This window comes from Nomascus leucogenys, chromosome 8 (genome assembly GCF_006542625.1).
Source record: "Nomascus leucogenys isolate Asia chromosome 8, Asia_NLE_v1, whole genome shotgun sequence".
In the NCBI taxonomy this organism is placed as follows: Eukaryota; Metazoa; Chordata; class Mammalia; order Primates; family Hylobatidae; genus Nomascus; species Nomascus leucogenys.
Genome location: NC_044388.1, coordinates 108,413,082 through 108,432,515, shown reverse-complemented (window position 1 = coordinate 108,432,515; position 19,434 = coordinate 108,413,082). Strand labels below are relative to the sequence as shown.

The window sequence follows — 19,434 nt, the reverse complement described above, 5'->3', positions numbered from 1 at the left end:
TGATACTAGATAATTTCACGTTAGGATGTTAAAGCATCATGTTTTTTAGCTGCTACATATTCCTATATGTCTACAACAAAAACGTGTTCACGGTGAACAGTTTAGTGTTAGTTTTCTTTAATATTGCAAAATATGTAATTTAGGTTAAATCAGCTCACTTCAGGAAAAGGTACAGTACAATAAGAGTCGAAGGTTGCTGGAAGAGCAACATTAAAATGTTAGGTTAATGTGCATTAGGTGAGAAGTCTCAGGTTTAGTGGTGTTAAATTTACATTTGAATGATTGATGGAGAATTGGCTGGTATTGTTGGAAATGCAAAGATGAAGTTGTCAGCTGAACATGTGAAGCTGTGTATAAACTCTAGGAAATTAACAGAAAAATGCAAAAGGAAACTAACTATTTTGAAACTCTACTGTATGCTATGGCTTTTATGTGCATTATCTCAGTCTATTCTCACCTTTTAAGGAATCCTAGATTTAATGAGTAACAGAGGCCAGGGCTTGGGTTAGGAGCGTAGTGACCTAGCTTGTAAGTGAAAGTGAAGCTTAGAGTCAGATCTGACCCTGAAATCCATGCTTTTTCCACTGTATCATGTGTTAGGAAAGAAATAGTCTTGGGATGTTTTCACTAAGGAGAAAATTGACTAAAGAAGGAAAAAAGCAGAGTAGTAAATAGAAGAAAAGTTGTGGATTAGTAAATGCGGTTTATTGTGATTATCTTTGTAAGAATAAAAAATAAAAATACAGTTGTGGTATTTGTAAGTACTTGAAGCCTTACAGACACTAATTAGTAATTAGTAAGTAATTAGCTTTCATTCCAGTAGTGAACTTGCTTTTTAGATTAAAGGTCATTTTGGTGTCATTGTCTTGTCTGACCATAACCAAAGCTTTTGTCTGACGCATTGAAAGAAATTTGGACAGGTCTTTTTCATGGTCTTCCTTTCAAATTCCACTACAGAAACAGCAACTCATTCTCAAAAATGTGTTTTTTATATAGATTGCGTACTTAAGAGATTTCAATGAAGACCAAAAGAAAGCAATAGAAACTGCGTATGCTATGGTGAAACACTCATCATCAGTTGCCAAAATCTGCTTGATTCATGGACCACCTGGAACAGGAAAATCAAAAACTATTGTTGGCCTCCTCTATCGTCTACTGACAGAGGTAGGTATGGGTGAGGGCACTGATGCTGTTAACTAGGTGCATCATTTTACTTTACTTGAGTTAACTGACATGTAAATAAGTATTAACATGCCATTTCCTCTTTGCTTTGTGCATATTTTTTATATTGTGTGTAACTGTCAGAGAAAAGGGTGGCAGAGGGAGGGAAGGTTATGGGAAATAAAAAGAGGAAAAAAACCACTATCTTATGTGAAACAAATCATAAGGACTAGAATGATGATCTTCAGGCTTCACTGTAGGTCACATCGAATGCTGTGAATGCTGGGCTGCATTTTGGTTGGATTGTGGTGTTTTTTTTTTGTTTTTTTTTTTTGTTTTTGAGACAGTGTCTCGCTGTCATCCAGGTTAGGATGCAGTGGCACGATCCTGGCTCACTGCAACCTCTGCCTCCCAGGTTCAAGTGATTCTCCTGCCTCAGCCTCCCGAGTACATCCCAAGTAGCTGGGATTACAGGCATACACCACCACCCACAGCTAATTTTTGTATTTTAGTAGAGATGGGGTTTCGCCATGTTGGCCAGGCTGGTCTCGAGTTCCTGACCTCAAGTGATCTGCCTGCCTCGGCCTCCCAAAGTGCTGGGATTACAGGCATGAGCCACTGTGCCTGGCCTGGATTGAGTATTGATGAAAGTAAGTGGATGATAAAGTGAGGTTCAGAGCAGTTATGACAAAATTTTTTGCTGGAGTAATTTTAAATATCAGTGTTAGATGTAGATGCTTTTATTTATTTTTAACTTTGTTATGAGAACTTTCAAAAATACATGGAAGTAAAGACAAACTTTAAAGCTATGTAATAGAGCTCACCCGTATTTTTTGTGTTTGTTTGGTATGTATATGTGGCAAATTGTAGAACCAGAGGAAGGGGCATTCAGATGAAAACTCCAATGCCAAAATCAAACAAAACCGTGTCCTCGTGTGTGCACCTTCCAATGCAGCTGTTGATGAACTCATGAAAAAAATTATCCTTGAATTCAAAGAAAAATGTAAAAACAAGAAGAATCCTTTAGGTATGATACTTTTGTGGATTTTTAATTTGTTTTCGTTTTCAGTGTTAAGTGTAGGCAACTTTGAATGACAAAGGAAAGAGCAAGCCAGTCCTGGTAATAGCTTCTGCTTGAATCTGTGGCTTGTGAGTTCATTTAGCAAGTATTTCATTGAACATTTACCCTGTGCCAGGCCCTGTGCCAGGTACTGAGGTTTCATCAGTGAAGCCTTCAAGGAGATACACGGCCTAGTGAGGAAGTGGACAGGTCAGTATAGAGTGATAAGTTCTACAGTGGGGCTAAAATGTGGGGGTGTTTCAGATACCTTAGAGGGACCCCGATTCAGTTGTGTGAGGGTTAGAGAAGGGCAGTTAGGAGTTAGCCACAGGAAGTAAAGGGTTAGGGAGTACTTGAGCAGCAGAGATTGCCATAAAAAAACAATCAGGGCAAGAGAGCCTCAGATGGTTCATGAGGTTCCTAGAGCATTAGGTGGCGGTGAAAGATGAGGCTTTGAGTAAGCACAGGCTTATTGAAAACGGTGAAAACAATCATTGTTTACAGTCACTCAGTGTTGAGTATGTGTCAGTAATTCTCAAAATAATCCCATGAACTTGGTGTTAACCTACCATCTGTATTTTATAGGTGGGGAAACTGAAGCTTAGGAATGTTAAATACATTAGAGGGATAACTTTTTTCGGTAGAATGTACATAATAATGAGCATTACAACGGATGATTCAGGGCACTAAAGTGAAGATGTGAAATTATTTCATTTTATTTAACCTTAACACTTATTTTTCGTATCACTCATGTTGAGTGGTATAGTTATGGCTTTGTATTTGGTGATCTTTCCAAGCTCATATGTCTTGTCTTCCCTTCCAAATTTAATTTTCCTTAAGGATACCTAACAGTGCCTTTTAACAGGATTTGATTTAGCAGGCTCCAAATACAGTGGCTTAAATATAATAGAAGTTTACCTCTTTTTTTTAAAATCAAAAACCCAGAGGTGGGCAGTTGAGAACGGGTACCAGAGTCACTGATATGGCTACTCTGCCTTAGAGAGTCCTTGGAGACCCAGGCTCCATCTGGTTGCTCCACCATGTGTGGCCCCTGATCCCGAGTGCACCTGTGGTCAGGATAGCCGCTCCAGCTCCAGCAAGTGTGAGAAAAAGATGAAGGGGCAGAGGGAACATACTAGCCATGTTATGAGGAAAGTTTCTAGGTTCTGCCAATAGCGCCTCTGCTTATTTCCTTTTGGCCACACCGAGGTATAAGAGAGGCTGGAACATGTCATCTTTATTCTGTGATTGTACTAGTTAGCTCCTGAGAGCAGTCCCTGTGCAGCATGCAGTTGGTAGTTTTAATTTACCTTTCCATGATGGCGTGAGCTTAAGCTGCTTTTCAGGTGTGTATTGACTGCACAGCCGGGCCAGGACTAGGGTGAGGCAAACGAGGTGTCTAGGTTGGATATTTATTTATTTATTTATTTATTTATTTTTGAGACAGAGTCTTGCTCTGTTGCCCAGGCTGGAATGCAGTGGCGCTATCTCGGCTCACTGCAAGCTCCGCCTCCCAGGTTCACGCCATTCTCCTGCCTCAGCCTCTCAAGTAGCTGGGACTACAGGTACCCGCCACCATGCCCGGCTAATTTTTTGTATTTTTTCAATAGAGACGGGGTTTCATCGTATTAGCCAGGATGATCTCAATCTCCTGACCTTGTGATCCGCCTGCCTCGGCCTCCCAAAGTGCTGGGGTTACAGGCGTGAGCCACTGCGCCCAGCCTTATTTCTTTTTTAAATTAGAGAGCAGGCTGGGCGCGGTGGCTCATGCTTGTAATCCCAGCACTTTGGGAGGCCAAGGTGGATGGATCACCTGAGGTTAGGAGTTTGAGACCAGCCTGACCAACATGGTGAAGCTCTGTACCTACTAAAAATACAAATTAGCCGCGCATTGTGGCACAGGTCTGTAATCTCAGCTTCTCGGGAGGCTGAGGCAGGAGAATCACTTGAACCCGGGAAGTGGAGGTTGCAGTGAGCCAAGATCGCACCCTTGCACTCCAGCCTGGGCAACAAGAGCAAAACTGCCTCTAAAGAAATAAATAAGACAGCAAACGATATCCTCTCTGAGTACAGAGACCTTTTTTTCTTTTTCAGTACTTTCATTTTCACTATTTTCAGTGGTCCTGGGTCTCCTTTAAGGAAATGACTTGAACGTCTCTCCATGAAGTATAATGTTTCTGGGTTTTGTGTATACCCGTTACCAGATTAAAGAGTTGCTTTCTCATTAGTGTTTTTATTATGAATGGGTGTTGAATTTTATTGCATGCTTCAAATGGTAATGAAAATTCTCTTAATCTGTTAATATGGTAAATTATAATATTTTTCTGATGTTAAAATATCTTTGATTCTTAGAGAATAAGGTCACCTTGGTGTCTTGTATTAGTTTTTAATACACTGCCAGACTGCTAATGTTTTATTTAGGACTTTGAAATTAATGTTCATAAATGAGGCCAGCCTGTAACTTTTGTTACACTGTATTTGTCTAGTTTTAGTATTGAAGTTACACAGGCTTTAAAAAATGAGTTGGGGCCAGGTGTGGTGGCTGACGCCTGTAATTCCAGCACTTTGGGAGGCGGAGGTGGGCGGATCACCAGGTCAGGAGATCAAAACCATCCTGGCTAACATGGTGAAACCCAGTCTCTACTAAAAATACAAAAAATTAGCCAGGCATGGTGGCGGGTGCCTGTAGTCCCAGCTACTCGGGAGGCTGAGGCAGGAGAATGGTGTGAACCCAGGAGGCGGAGTTGCAGTGAGCTGAGATCGCGCCACTGCACTCAGCCTGGGCCACAGAGCGAGACTCCGTCTCAAAAAAGAAAAAATGAATTGGGAACTTTTTTATTATTCTTTGGAATATTTTGTATAAGACAGCTTGTCTATTTCTTGAAGGCTAATTTGTTATTAGTATTGTATTTGTTGTCTTTTTTTTAACAGAATGAGTAAATTTCTATTTACTGTTTAAATGTCATTAATGATTGTAAGTCTATTCATGTTTTCTTTTTTTTTCTTTTTTTGGCACGGTCATGGCTCACTGCAGCCTTGCCCTCCTGGGCTCAAGTGATCTTCCTGCCTCAGCCTCCCAAGTAGCTAGATCTGCAGGTTTGCCACCACACTGGGTTAATTTTTAAATTTTTGTTGTAGAGATAGGGTCTCATCGTGTTGCCCAGGCTGGCTTCAAGCAATGCTCTTGCCTCAGCCTCCCAAGGTGCTGGGATTACAGGCATGAGGCACTGCCCCTGACCACATTTGCTGTATTATATATTTATTCCCTAAATGCACATGTGACACAGCCTTAGGGGTAGGAAAGTACAAGGAGAAAATTTATTTTTTGTAAGCCAGAAAAAATAAATTATTTTAAAATTATTTTATCTAAATCAGTAATAGATGGAATTAAATTTAATTAAATTGCTTGATTAATAGTTTATATTTTAATTAAAATATTTTTCCTGGCCCAGCTGAGCCTAAGCCAAGATAATTAGACTTGTTTTTAATTCTTCCACCTCTTCCAGGCCCCTCTACTTTCTTGTGGGCATTACCAAGCTCCCATTGTAGAAGTTTCTATGTTTTTATTGGAATGGTAGCTTTAGCAATGCCAAATTCAATAGAATTTTAAAGTCTGTTCATTTTACTGAATGTAAATTATACCTCAAGAATGTTAAAGAACAAAACAGACTCCCAGGCACCTAGACACTGCCCAGCCTTGCTCCCTTATGGGTGCCACAACATCTCAGGGGCTTTCAAATCTGGTTTTCAGCTCTCTCTCTCTCTGTTTTTGGCCTCTAGGGATTTCGCTTAACATTCCGCTGAGCTTACCCAGCAGTGTAAAGGATGTCTGTTATAATTTGTGGAACATTTCTGGGTGCTTATAGTAGGTGGGTTTCCAGGCAATCTCATCTACCTTTCTAGTGGAAACGTAAGTGAATTAAGAAGTTTTCAGGCCGGGCGCAGTGGCTCACGCCTGTAATCCCAGCACTTTGGGAGGCCGAGGCAGGAGAATGGCGTGAACCCAGGAGGCGGAGCTTGCAGTGAGCCGAGATCGCACCACTGCACTCCAGCCTGTGTGACAGAGCAAGACTGCGTCTCAAAAAAAAGAAAAAAGAGGTTTTCAAACCCTCAAGTAAATGTTGACCTTAAATTTAGGAAAATGAGCTGAACTGGGATAAAAAATATGCTGTAGATAACTAAAAGTAAGCCATTCATTTTTCATATAATCATTGTATTTATTATCTGCCCACCACCCTTCTAGGTGGTGATCAAAACCCTATTCTTCTGGGGTTTGACATTTAAAGGATGGAGATAGACAGTAAACAAATAACTGTGACGTGTCCAATTGGAATAAATGCTGACAAACTCTACATGATTGCATAATTTAGCCCAGCGATATAGTGGGGAATATTTATTTATGAGACTGGTGTCGCCTCCCTTGCTCAAGCAATACCCCCATCTCTGCCTTCCAAGTAGCTGAGACCACAGGGGGAGGCCACCACTCCTGGCTAATTTTTGTCAATTTTGATAGAGGTGGAGTTTCGTCATGTTGCCCAGGCTGGTCTCAGACTCCTGGATTCAAGTGATCTGCCTACCTTGGCCTCCCAAAGTGCTAGGATTACAGCCCTGAGCCACTGCACCTGGCTGTAGTGGGGATTTTTTTTTTGTTTGTTTTTTTGAGACGGAGTCTCGCTCTGTCTCCCAGGCCAGAGTACAGTGGTGCGATTTCAGCTCACTGCAGCCTCCACCTTCTGGGTTCAAGCAATTCTGCCTCAGCCTCCCGAGTAGCCAGGATTACAGGCATGTGCCACTACATCCAGCTAATTTTTGTATTTTTAGTAGAGACGGCGTTTCACCATGTTGGCCAGGCTGGTCTTGAACCTCTGACCTTGTGATCCACCTGCCTTGGCCTCCCAGAGTGCTGGGATTACAGGCGTGAGCCACTGTACCCAGCCTTGTAGTGGAGAATTTTTAGATAAAATAATAACACGTGGGAAAAAAAAAGACGAATAAAGGTGTTTTTTTTGTTTGTTTTTTTGAGACAGAGTCTCGCTCTGTCACCCAGGCTGGAGCGCAGTGGTGCTATCTTTGGCTTACTGCCACCTCCACCTCCTGGGTTCAAGCAACTTTCCTGCCTCAGCCTCCTGAGTAGCTGAGATTACAGGTGTGTGCCACCATGCCTGGCTAATTTTTTTATTTTTAGTAGAGATGGGGTTTTGCCATGTTGGCCAGGCTGGTCTCAAACTCCTTACCTCAAGTGGTTTGCCCGCTTCTGTTTCCCAAAGTGCTGGGATTATAGGCGTGAGCCACTGTGCCCGGCCAGAAAAAAGATTTAAAAAAACCCAACAGAAGAAATTATAATAAAAGAAAAACAAAAACATTAAAACCAAAAGGACAAGAAAAAAGCAAAAAGAAATGTGTTAACCTGAGACTAAAACGTGGTTAGTAAACAGGCAGGTTAAATTGGTTTTTATAGTTTTTGTAATTATTATACTCAAGAATTTCTATTATCTTGTGTCCCTTAGTTTCTAGAATATCAAGGTGATGTGGAACACAGTTTTAAAAGCTTTATTCTGAGTATTCTGCAAAAGAAGACTTGATGGTCAAATAAGATTCTGTTCGGAAAATTACATATTAATATATAACATATAAAAGTTCTTGAAATATTCTGCGGTTAAGAGTGTTGGGGACCAGCCTCAACACCACCCGTAGGGTACCTGAAGTCCAGTGGTGACAAAGGAATGAGAAGAGACAGGTTAAGAGTTCATAAAGGAGGGAGCCAGGGGGCCAGAGCAAATCAGAGACTGCAAAGGCGCCAAGCTCTGATCTCCACACTATTTATTGAGTACAATCACTTAGATTTAAGAAGCAGATGTTCAGGTGTGAAATGGTGAAAGGGGGGCAGTGTGTCATACACCTAATCTATAGCAATGGCGGTTTAGATAAATTTTCTTTGTGCTGAAGCAGTATAAACTTTACTGATTTATTTTTTAACTTATCGGAGAGCAGCTGTGGGGCGTGGGCCTAACTAGGAGCTGGCATATCTGGCCACATTCCAATGCTTCAAAGGAGTGTCTTTCCCCTTGAGCACAGTGTTTACAGATAGGAGAGCAGGTCACGTTCTGGTCATGGGAACGTGATGGCCATTAGAAGGCTTTACTCCTCAGAGGCCTCTTGTGGCTTTCTACAACTTACTGTTCCATATTTTTATGGCCGGTTTATGCAGGCACCCCACAAGCCCTTTCCCCAACATAAGAGAACTGCTTCATTTATTTTATCTCAACATTTTTCTTGAATCTATTTTGCTATGGAATGTCCTACTGAACATAGTTTGAAAATGTTACTATAATAGAATCTCAACTCTGTAGTGTACTGTTTAGATGGCCTTGCTAGCTTTTATTAGGTAGAAATGATAAGTACTTGCCTTATAGGATTGTTAGGAACAGTATCTGAAATAATGTATGAGAAGTTTGTGGTGTAGTCCCTGGTGTCTAGTTAATTGGGAGTTCATGTTCGCTCCCTTCTCTGATTATTAACATATTTACTTAGAAATATAGATAGTATGTATAGAGACAGGATTGATCAGCAGTGTCCTTATTAGTCCTTAACTGTGATTCTTACCAACAGGAAACTGTGGAGATATAAATTTAGTACGACTGGGTCCAGAAAAGTCTATTAATAATGAGGTTCTAAAGTTCAGTTTGGACAGCCAAGTAAACCACAGAATGAGTAAGTACTGAATGTGGTATATACTAGTGTTTTCTCTGTTTTGTTTGGTGGAAAATGACTTGGCCACTAAAGGTAATTTGAAGCCTCCAGAATTAGTCTGGCTTTGGGAACTAATTTTCCTTCTCATTGTGTGGTATATGTGTGTGAGTTTGTTAGGATTAGAATAGCATATAATTTTTTATTTGTTATTTTTATTAGAAAAAGAGTTACCTTCTCATGTTCAGGCGATGCATAAAAGAAAGGAATTTCTAGATTATCAGTTGGATGAGCTTTCCCGGCAGCGAGCTCTATGCCGAGGTGGACGGGAAATACAGGTATCTTTGCATTTCTTAAATAATGTTATTTAAATAATAACTCAGGTATACGAACTAGTTAACAAGTTTTTGTTTTTTTTTTTTGAGACAGAGTCTTGCTCTGTCTTCAAGGCTGGAGTGCAGTAGCACAATCCTGACTCACTGCAGCCTCAACTTCCTGGGTTCAGGTGATTCTCCTGCCTCAGCCTCCCGAGTAGGTGGGATTACAAGGATGTGCCGGCACACCTGGCTAATTTTTTGTATTTTTAATGGAGATGGGGTTTCACCATGTTGGCCAGGCTAGTCTCGAACTCCCGGCCTCAAGTTGATCTGCCCACCTCAGCATCCCAAAGTGCTGGGATTACAGGCGTGAGCCATTGCGACCAGCCTAATTAATGAGTATTTAATGCCCTTTATTTATTGGGGAATGGCATGATTCATGTATAAAAATGTGTACTAAGACACTAAAAATGTGTCTCAGGTTAACACATTTCTTTCTGCTTTTTTTTTGTCCTTTTGGTTTTAATTTTTTCATTTTTATTAAAATTTTTTAAAAATATTTTTAAACACTTTTTTGTAAAGGGCAAGATATTCTAGTAAAGATTTTAGGCTTTGCAAGCCATATGGTTGGTTTCTGTTGCAGCTATTCAACTCTGCTTTTGGTAGCACAAAGGCAGCCCTAGATAATACATAAACAAATGGATGTGGCTGTATTCCAGTAGAACTTTATTTACGAAAATAGGTGGGATGTTGCATTTTTGTTTGTTTTTGAGATAGGGTCTCACTCTGTGGCCCAGGCTGGAGTGCAGTGGTGCAATTGTGGTTCAATTTAGCCTCAAGCTCTTGGACTCAAGTGAGCTGTCTTTCTGCCTCAGCCTCTTGAGCATCTGGGACTATAGCCGTGTGCCATCATGCCTGGCTAATTTTTTTGTTTGTTTTCTGTAGAAACTGGGTCTTGCCATGTTGCCCGGGGTGGTCTGAACTTCCTGCCTCAAGCAGTGCTCTCACCTCACTCCCAAAGTGCCAGGATTACAGGCACGAGTCCCTGCACGTGGCCTTGCATTTGGCTCGTAGGCTGTACTGCCTTATATTAAAGCTATACTGAGTTTATTAGTTATCTTTCAGTTGCATGTTGAGCCCAGTTCAAATTAGGTTAGACAGAAAGGGAATTAGCTTCAGTATGGGTGGATCCAGAGGGTCACATGATATCATTTCTCCTCTCCATAATTTGTTTTCCTGTGTGTCAGCCATTTCTTCTCCTGGAGAAGGTGAGTGTCAGCATCTCAGGGCTTCCCCCATCTCAGCTTAGAAACCCCAGAGGGAGAGAAGGTCTTTCTCTTAGCATCCATATATCCAAAGAAGCAGTTAGTTTAGTCCCTGGGTGAGCAAGCAGGTCTAATCCCTATTTTTAAGAAGATGGGTGCATGATTGTTCAGGCCTGTGTTAGATGCCCATCGCTGTGGCCAGAGGAATGGTTGGGGTGTGATTTACAGCCTCATTTGAATCACCTGGAAGTTAAGGGCGGCGTGATGCTCCCAGTGCTTGAATGCTAAGCAGACAGCTCACGTGCAGCGCACAGGACACAGCTGAGTCTTACACAGCAGCATACAGAGTGGGTCAGGACTCCAGTGGTAAAGAGGAAATCAGCTGGGTAAATACATTTTTCACTGGTAAAATACAGGCTCTTTTAAAATTAGAGGCGGTCCATTGGAAGGCATTTAAAAATGCTTAGTTTAGTTTTAATTACGACATTTGAATTTTTTTCCAGAGGCAAGAATTAGATGCAAACATTTCCAAAGTTTCTAAGGAAAGGCAGGAACTTGCTTCTAAAATTAAAGAGGTAAGTAGTTCACCTGTAGCATTTTCTTGATTTTTTTTTTTTTCTTTTTAAAATTTATGACTGTTCAGATAAGCTATGGGCTTTTATTTATTTATTTTTTTTGGAGACAGAGTCTCACTCTGTCTCTCAGGCTGGGGTGCAGTGGCATGATCTCAGCTCACTGCAACCTCAGCCTTCCATGTAGCTGGGATTACAGGCATGCACCACCATGTCTGGCTAATTTTTTTTTTTTTTTTTTTTTTTGAGATGGAGTCTCGCTCTGTCACCAGACTGGAGAGCAGTGGCGTGATCTCGGCTCACTGCAACCTCTGCCTCCCGGGTTCAAGCAATTCTCCTGCCTCAGCCTCCCGAGTAGCTAGGATTACAGACATGTGCCACCACGCCCAGCTAATTTTTGTATTTTTAGTAGAGACGGGGTTTCACCGTGTTGGCCAGGATGGTCTGGATCTCTTGACGTCATGATCCTCCTGCCTCAGCCTCCCAAAGTGCTGGGATTACAGGCGTGAGGCACCACACCTGGCCTTTTTTTTTTTTTTTTTGAGACAGAGTCTCACTCTGTCGCCAGGCTGGAGTGCAGTGGCACGATCTCAGCTCACTGTAACCTCTGCCTCCTGGGTTCAAGTGATTCTCCTGCCTCAGCCTCCCAAGTAGCTGGGACTACAGGCGCGTGCCACCACGCCCGACTAAATTTTGTATTTTTAGTAGAGACGGGGTTTCACCATGTTGGCCAGGATGGTCTCCATCTCATGACGTTGTGATCCGCCCGCCTCAGCCTCCCGAAGTGCTAGAATTATAGGCGTGAGCCACCACGCCCGGCCATTTTTTTTTTGTATTTTTAATAGAAACGGGGTTTCACCATGTTGGCCAGGCTGGTCTGGAACTTCCAACCTCAAGTCATCCCCTGTCTCGGCCTCCCAAAGTGTTGGCTTTACAGGCGTGAGCCACCATGCCCGGCCAGCTATGGGCTTTTCTCAGTTACATTTTAAATTGTTACGAAAAATTACAAATATCTGTGGAAGTGGAGAAACTGGTGTAACAACATTTGCATTTTTTTCTTTAACCTAAGAATGAATTCTTACCACCATCTTAGATTTCTAAGAAAGAGGTGGTTATAAATTATCTTGTTTCTGTTTTAAGTCTCGGTAAATATTTAAATTCTTTCTTATAAGGTGCTCTAATTCTGCTTCCCACAAACTGCAAAAAACAATTATGATAATTATCATCAGATAAACAGTTAATGAAAACAGCTTTGGCTGGGTGCGGTGGCTCACGCCTGTAATCCCAGCACTTTGGGAGACCGAGGCGGGCGGATCACAAGGTCAGGAGATCGAGACCATCCTGGCTAACACGGTGAAACCCCGTCTCTGCTAAAATACCAAAAATTAGCTGGGCGTGGTGGCAGGCACCTGTAATCCCAGCTACTCAGGAGCCTGAGGCAGGAGAATGTCGTGAACCTGGGAGGCGGAGCTTGCAGTGAGCGGAGATCGCGCCACTGCACTCCAGCTTGGGCGACAGAGCAAGACTCCGTCTCAAAAAAAAAAAAAAGAAAATAGCTTTGTGGGTGTTTTCTGTATTAAAAAAAAAAAAGTCACCTATGTGAGCTTTAGGATGAGGGTGGCAACTGTGAGCCCTCCAGAGCTCCAACCTGGATGGAAGTAGAGTGATGGTGGGCAGAATTTGGCATAAGAAAGTACAGCACTTTGATTTTTGGTTTTTGTTTTTTGCAATTCTTGCTTAGAGCATAAACTCCTTGTACTTGTGTTAGATCATAAGACTCCTGTAATATTTTATAGCTTTTCCCCAGTATTTTTTGGACGTGAAAATATCCCGTAAGATTTAGACTAATTGAAGTTTGGCCGAGCCAGGTGTATACCCTGATTGTCAGAATGCAGCCCTAATCAAACCACATTGGGGTCAGGGAAAGGGGGTAATAGTAACTGATGACATTAGTTGTATTTTTGCTGAAGTTTTTCTCCTGAATGTATTATGATCTTTCTCTATGTGACTAAAATACAGTTGAATTTAATGCATATTTTCATTAGCAGTTTATTTAAAAGTTATGTGAAAGCTTTTGATTAAAGTTTTAAACAGAACCCCAGATTAATCTTTCCTGAGTCAAGGATGAAGTCCATCTTCACAGATGTTTTTTGCTGCTCATCACATGTGTTCTGTGGGCCATGGAACTATGCTCAGCAGTTTTACTCACTAGATGGCTGAGGACAGTGTCTGACAGTGCTTTACTGTGTGAGCCGTGGAGGACCACAGTGCCACCCTCTTCCTAAAGCTCACACGCATGCCTTGAATTCCATAGTTGAATATATCAGATGTGCTGAGATGAATCACCGCTACTTCTTAGTAGCAAAAAGAAGCAAACTGAATCTCTGATGAAAATGCTGATTTATTTGAGCACTATGTGGTGTGACTGTGAGGCATCATTCACGTTGTCTGGCTCCATCACAGTACATTGCATTATAGAAGGAGACCAAACTTGTTTTTCTTACTGTGGAAATAGAATATTTGTCAGGTTCACAGGCATTTTTGTTAGTACTAGCAAAAACACTAAAAAAAAGGGCAATATTATATACTTAAAAACTAACAGAAAAAGGTACGTTCAGGCTGAATTCCAACCCTGGTTTTACTCATATAATTCACAACTCAGAATTATTAGATCTGTACTTCAGATACCTACCTGCATATATCCGACTACAGGAAGGATTGTAATCTACTTTGACGAAATCAAACCCTGGATAAAAATTTTTAAAGTGCTTAAATCATATTCTATGTTTCAGCCGCAAAGCATACATTCTTTCTGGTTTGTGATTATCTTAAATGTTTCTGCTGTTTCCTAGACTTAAGGGTTCCCCCTAACTTTTACTGAATATTTTGCTGTCATAAATCTATTTTAATAAATAGTGTTTTATAGTAAACATAGGCCTGTCATAGTCAAGGATTGATGTACAGCTGAATATTGATTTAACCCTTGTTCTCTTAGGTTCAAGGACGCCCACAGAAAACACAGAGTATCATCATCTTAGAGTCCCATGTCATCTGCTGCACATTGAGCACAAGTGGTGGTTTACTACTTGAGTCTGCTTTCCGTGGGCAAGGGGGAGTCCCCTTCAGCTGTGTCATTGTTGATGAGGTCAGTGAACGGTCAGCCATATAACTTTGACTAGTACTATGAGGAGTAAGTCTTAGATGAATTGTGGCTGCTGAGATGTTGAAGAAATGTGTTTTTTTTTTTTTTTTTTTGCATCTGATTTGTACTTGCTATTACATGTGTATTCCCTTATGTAGAAATACGCTTCTTAATGACCCTCCATAGTGAAAGTGGATTTTCCAGTATTGGGGGTTAGTCTTGAGGATGACTGATGGTTTCTAACAAAATCTCTGCTGAATGACTGTCTCGCTCCTGCTTAGAATATCTCTGGTAACCTTTTGAAGTAGTTTTAATAGAATTTTGGATAGCTTTGAGCCATAGTATGTTCACCTGACATCTTTTATTCCTATTTTACTCTTTGAGCAAACATTTATTGGGTACCTACTGTTTGTTAGAACGTAGAATCAGAAGACAAAAGAGATGGAGCAGGAGATACCAGAGAATTGAGTGATCAGGAGACTCAAGATCCAGTTTTCACCAGAAGGAAAGGACAAAAAGTGGAAATCATTAAATAGTTGAAGAAAATGTCATTGAATTTAAGAGAAATTTGAGTCTTGTCATCAAAGAGGCATGCTGAGGAACAAGGAAGAAAGATATGGGGAAATACACTCATGGACGCTCCTAATGTGATTTCTGAACCTCGAATACAAAGTTTTGAAAAGGGCCTGGGCATAGTGGCGCACACCTGTAATCCTGGCACTTTGGGAGACTGAGGAGGGTGGATCCCTTGAGCCCAGGAGTTTGAGACCAACCTGGGCAACATGGTGAAACCTTGTCTCTACTAAAAATACAAAAATTAGCCAGGAGTGATGGTGTGCGCCTGTAATTCCAACTATTCAGGAGGCTGAGGTGGGAGGATTGCTTGAGCCCGGGAGGCAGTGAACGATGATCATGCCATTGCCCTCTAGCCTGGGTGACAGAATGAGACTCTCTAAAAAAAAAAAAAAATTAATTAATTAATTAAAAAATAAATAAAAATTTTAAAATAAAGTTTTAAAAGGACTTTAGAGGAGAAAGTGTTTTTCAGGCTCATGCCCAGCAGGAACAAAGAGTGTGCATCTAGGATGTGCATGGCCTTCTGAACTTATGGCTGGTTCCCAAGTGGTAGTGGCCCCCTTGGTGCCTGACTTCAGAATACATGTGTGATTTTTTTTTAAACATGTGTTTGGAGAGTTTACTTTTTATTTATTTATTGTTTTTTTTTTGAGATAGAGTCTCACTCTGTCACCCAGATGGGAGTGCAGTGATGTGATCTTGGCTCACTGCAACCTCTGCCTCCTGGGTTCAAGCAATTCTCCCGCCTCAGCCTCCTGAGTAGCTGGGATTACAGGCACTTGCCACCATGCCCAGCTAAGTTTTTTGGTGTTTTTAGTAGAGATGGGGTTTCGCCATGTTGGCCAGGCTGGTCTTGAACTCCTGACCTCAGGTGATCCAACCGCCTTGGCTCCCAAAGTGCTGGCATTACATGTGTGAGCCACTGCACACAGCCCGGAGGGTTTATTTTGTTGGTTTTGTTTTCAGGGAAAATTCGTATTTTTGATATTTGTTGCAGGAGAAGTGTGATACTTTTCTGAATGGTTAGAACTTTAATCAGATAAACTATGTGGATAAATAGCAAAGATTGTTAAGACTGCCTCTCCCTTCTGTATGTTACCAAGGCTGGACAGTCTTGTGAAATTGAGACTCTCACTCCACTCATCCATCGCTGCAACAAGCTCATCCTAGTAGGAGATCCTAAGCAGCTCCCTCCCACAGTCATCTCTATGGTAAGTTTTTTATGTTCAGATTGCTTTAAAATGGAAGGGGCTGTTTAAAATTTTTGTTTTCAGGAGGGAGAGACATCTTTCTTGGATTGGCCTCTTAATTTGGAGGGAAAAGTAAGCAGTAACTGAGAAAAGAGAAGCACTTAATAAATAAAAAATAAATTCCTAAAAATGCCCCTGTGGTCACAGTTGTTGTTCTGTGTATGTGTGGCAGAAGCAGTGTGTCAGGGACTTGGAAGCCTAGATGGATGACGTGCCATGGAAACCAAGCTTTGGGAAAGGCAGTGTGCACGTCATTTAAGAGCTGAATCTGATTTATTTTAATCATACAAACACCAAAACAATAATAAAAGAAAAACTTCAGAAATAAAGAGAAGAATCCTACCCTCCTCATTTTTATTTAAATATGTACACATTGAGGAAAACATGAAGTTAAATTAATTTTGGAGTACATTTCCATTTTTAGAATTTGGTATTCTAGTGTTAATACAAGAACGTGTCTGTGCCCCTCACATCATCTGAAAGTGAAGGTACGGGGGAAAAAAGACGGAATTACGAGCTCTGACTTTGGGAAGAGAAGAACCAAATTGTAGTCTACTCTACTCTGTTGGTTTTTTTAATCTCCAGAAAGATGTCTCTTGGAAATGCACATCAGAATCAGGATTCAGTAGATGTTTTGAAGTAATCTGAAGAGGTTTTGAAATTTAATAAAATGTGTATTTTTTACTAATAACATAGATTATTTATACAGATAATTGAGCAGTGGCCTCGTAAATAATCCTAGAGAGCAGATCATTTTCAAAGCATTTTTGTTGAAGTATGGAATGAATGCAGGTGGTTATCGTTAGTGGTTTTTGACTTCGGAATTATTCAGAATGATAGTGCAATTCTTTGTATGACATTTGAGCACAGGTACATGATCATGTTAGAGTGTGGCCTGGAAGCACACCGTCACCCAGTGAAAACCTGTGTGTGTAGGGAAGAACTGCTGCAGGTAACTTTATTCCTGGAGAATAATGAAGAGCAAATTCTGTGTCCCATTTCTTTAAATAATGCAGTATTTCATTGAAGGGCCTTGGCATATAGTGAAAAGAGAGATTGTTAATGGGCCTCAACTTTACTGCCTACTTTAATGATTGATAAAAACAACAAAAATCAGAAAAAAAATCTGTTTGTGCTTTTTAAATTGCTGTCCAAATAAAACAGGCCATTTTGAGAAAATAATTACAAAGTTCATTTCCATAAGGTGCCTTTTTTGACCACCTATTTCTAGTGATAATTGCAGTGAAAGTGAGTATTTTTAACAGATATTGCTGGGCATTTGTGTGTTTATTCATCTTTTTCAGTATGTATATATTGAGTGCCAACAATTCACATGCTGTTCAGGTGCTGGGGTTATGACAGTGAAGAAAACAGACAAAACCCCTCCCCTTATGGTGTTTGTATTCTAGGGGATAACAGTGAGTCAGTTACTAAAAAGTGGTATATGGTTTGTATATATTTATGTGTATATGTACGTGGGTCCTGGTTTTGTTTAAAGGTGGCAAAATCATTCTGTGCAGAATTGGTTTTTTTTTCAATCAGTAAATCAGGGACGTCCTCCCATGTCAGAGTATATATTAATAAATCCATGTCATTTGTAGAATGGACTAAGGTTTTGTCTGGAGGTAGATGCGTTACCTTACATAAGTTCCTTTTCTGTTTCCCCAAAGAAAAGATTAAAAATTAGGTTTTGTGAGCTAACGCAGATAAACTTTTTAGGATTTAGGCAAAATTGGCATATGTCTATTAATAATTATTATTTTATACTTACACAAACCTGTCTAGAATTACACATATAAATAGGTTAAGAAGTAATGCCTTTCTTCTGCTCCCATAGTTTGTGAAACAAGTTTATTCAGGCTTTGCACATCTTCAGTGCCAGTATCTTTCACATCACTCATGAAGATTCCATCATCTTAGTGAAGTTTTCAGGACATTTTTACTTCAGCGTTATTTAAGATAAAGTACTTTTTGAAACCTTTTTTTTTTAAATTATACTTTAAGTTCTAGGGTACATGTGCACAATGTGCAGGTTTGTTACATGTGTATACATGTGCCATGTTGGTGTGCTGCACCCATTAACTCGTCATTTACATTAGGTATGTCTCCTAATGCAATCCCTCCCCCTCCCCTTTTTGAAACTTTCTGTGATGCTGCCATCCGAAAGTATATCCCAAGGCACAACTGTGATAACATCAAGACAGTTTATCCCATTTGTCACTTAGGTCACTGTTTTTCAGATTGCAGAATATAACCCGTTATTTGGTTTGTGAAATCTATTTAGCACAGCTTGGGCTTTCCCAATTCAAAAATTTGAAATGCTTCACCATCTGAAACTTCCCAAGTGCTGACATTGTACTTAAAGTTCACGCTCAAAGGATATGCTCATTGCAGTAGTTTGGATTTTTGGATTAAGGATGGTCAACACATAAGTTGAGTCTGTTTCCTTCGCTGGAAATGAAGTCCTGTGAGACTTCATCTTATTCACTCTAGCGGTCTTAGCACTCCAAATTATAGATGCTTAGTACATATTAGATGGATGAATGAAGAATTTTGTCTTCAAAAGGCTTGTTTACGGTGGCATTCAATATGTCTATCTGTGAGGGTATACTCCCAGAAATAATTGTTAAAATCTATGTTACATTTCTCTGCTTCCTTTATTACTGGTTTTTTTGGGTGGCATCTTGTAGCATCAGAATAGCATCAGTCGTCTTTCACAAGATCATCTCTCTTTCATTAGCAGTTTATGAGTAGAAAATACCTCCACATATATTCAAGATTCATGGCATTTTGGCTGGGTGTGGTGGTTCATGCCTGTTATCCCAGCTACTCAGGAGGCCAGAGATGTGAGAATCGCTTGAACCTGGGAGGTGAAGGATGCAGTGAGCTGAGATCGCGCCACTGCGCTCCAGCCTGGGCGACAGAGCGAGACTGTGTCTCCAAAAAAAAAAAAGATTCATGGCATTTTGAGGTTCAGAGTCAGAAACACCTTTTTTCTCTGAAGCTGTGGTTGGTAATCTTAACACTGCCTGAACGTTGCCATGTACGTATTAGATCTCAGTAATTGTGTTTATAATAGTGGGAAAGATATAAATGGATTCTTGGAAATTATTGCTTTATTTTGCCCCTCACAGAAAGCACAGGAGTATGGCTACGACCAGTCACTGATGGCTCGCTTCTGCAGACTGCTGGAAGAGAATGTAGAACACAACATGATCAGCAGGCTGCCCATTCTACAGCTCACTGTTCAGTACAGGATGCATCCGGACATATGCCTCTTCCCTTCTAATTATGTTTATAACAGAAACTTAAAAACAAATAGGTGAGTTCCCCTTATTGTTTGTGACCTTATTTTGTTGTAGTTTAGCTACTTATGAAGAACAGACATTTTACTGTCTTCTTAG

At 40.6% G+C, this 19,434-nt stretch overlaps 1 protein-coding gene across 3 annotated transcripts in view; it reads left to right on the top strand.

Moving 5' to 3' along the window:
* The window catches only part of SETX (senataxin), a 95,255-nt gene that overhangs the window by 59,529 nt on the left and 16,292 nt on the right, over positions 1–19,434 (top strand). For all 3 annotated transcript variants that reach the window (XM_030818082.1, XM_030818083.1, XM_030818084.1), the window contains exons 14-21: positions 997–1,164; positions 2,032–2,188; positions 8,831–8,932; positions 9,131–9,246; positions 10,994–11,065; positions 14,058–14,207; positions 15,884–15,991; positions 19,165–19,352. In XM_030818082.1, coding sequence (XP_030673942.1) covers positions 997–1,164; positions 2,032–2,188; positions 8,831–8,932; positions 9,131–9,246; positions 10,994–11,065; positions 14,058–14,207; positions 15,884–15,991; positions 19,165–19,352 — 1,061 coding nt within the window. The remainder of the gene's footprint in view (positions 1–996; positions 1,165–2,031; positions 2,189–8,830; positions 8,933–9,130; positions 9,247–10,993; positions 11,066–14,057; positions 14,208–15,883; positions 15,992–19,164; positions 19,353–19,434) is intronic.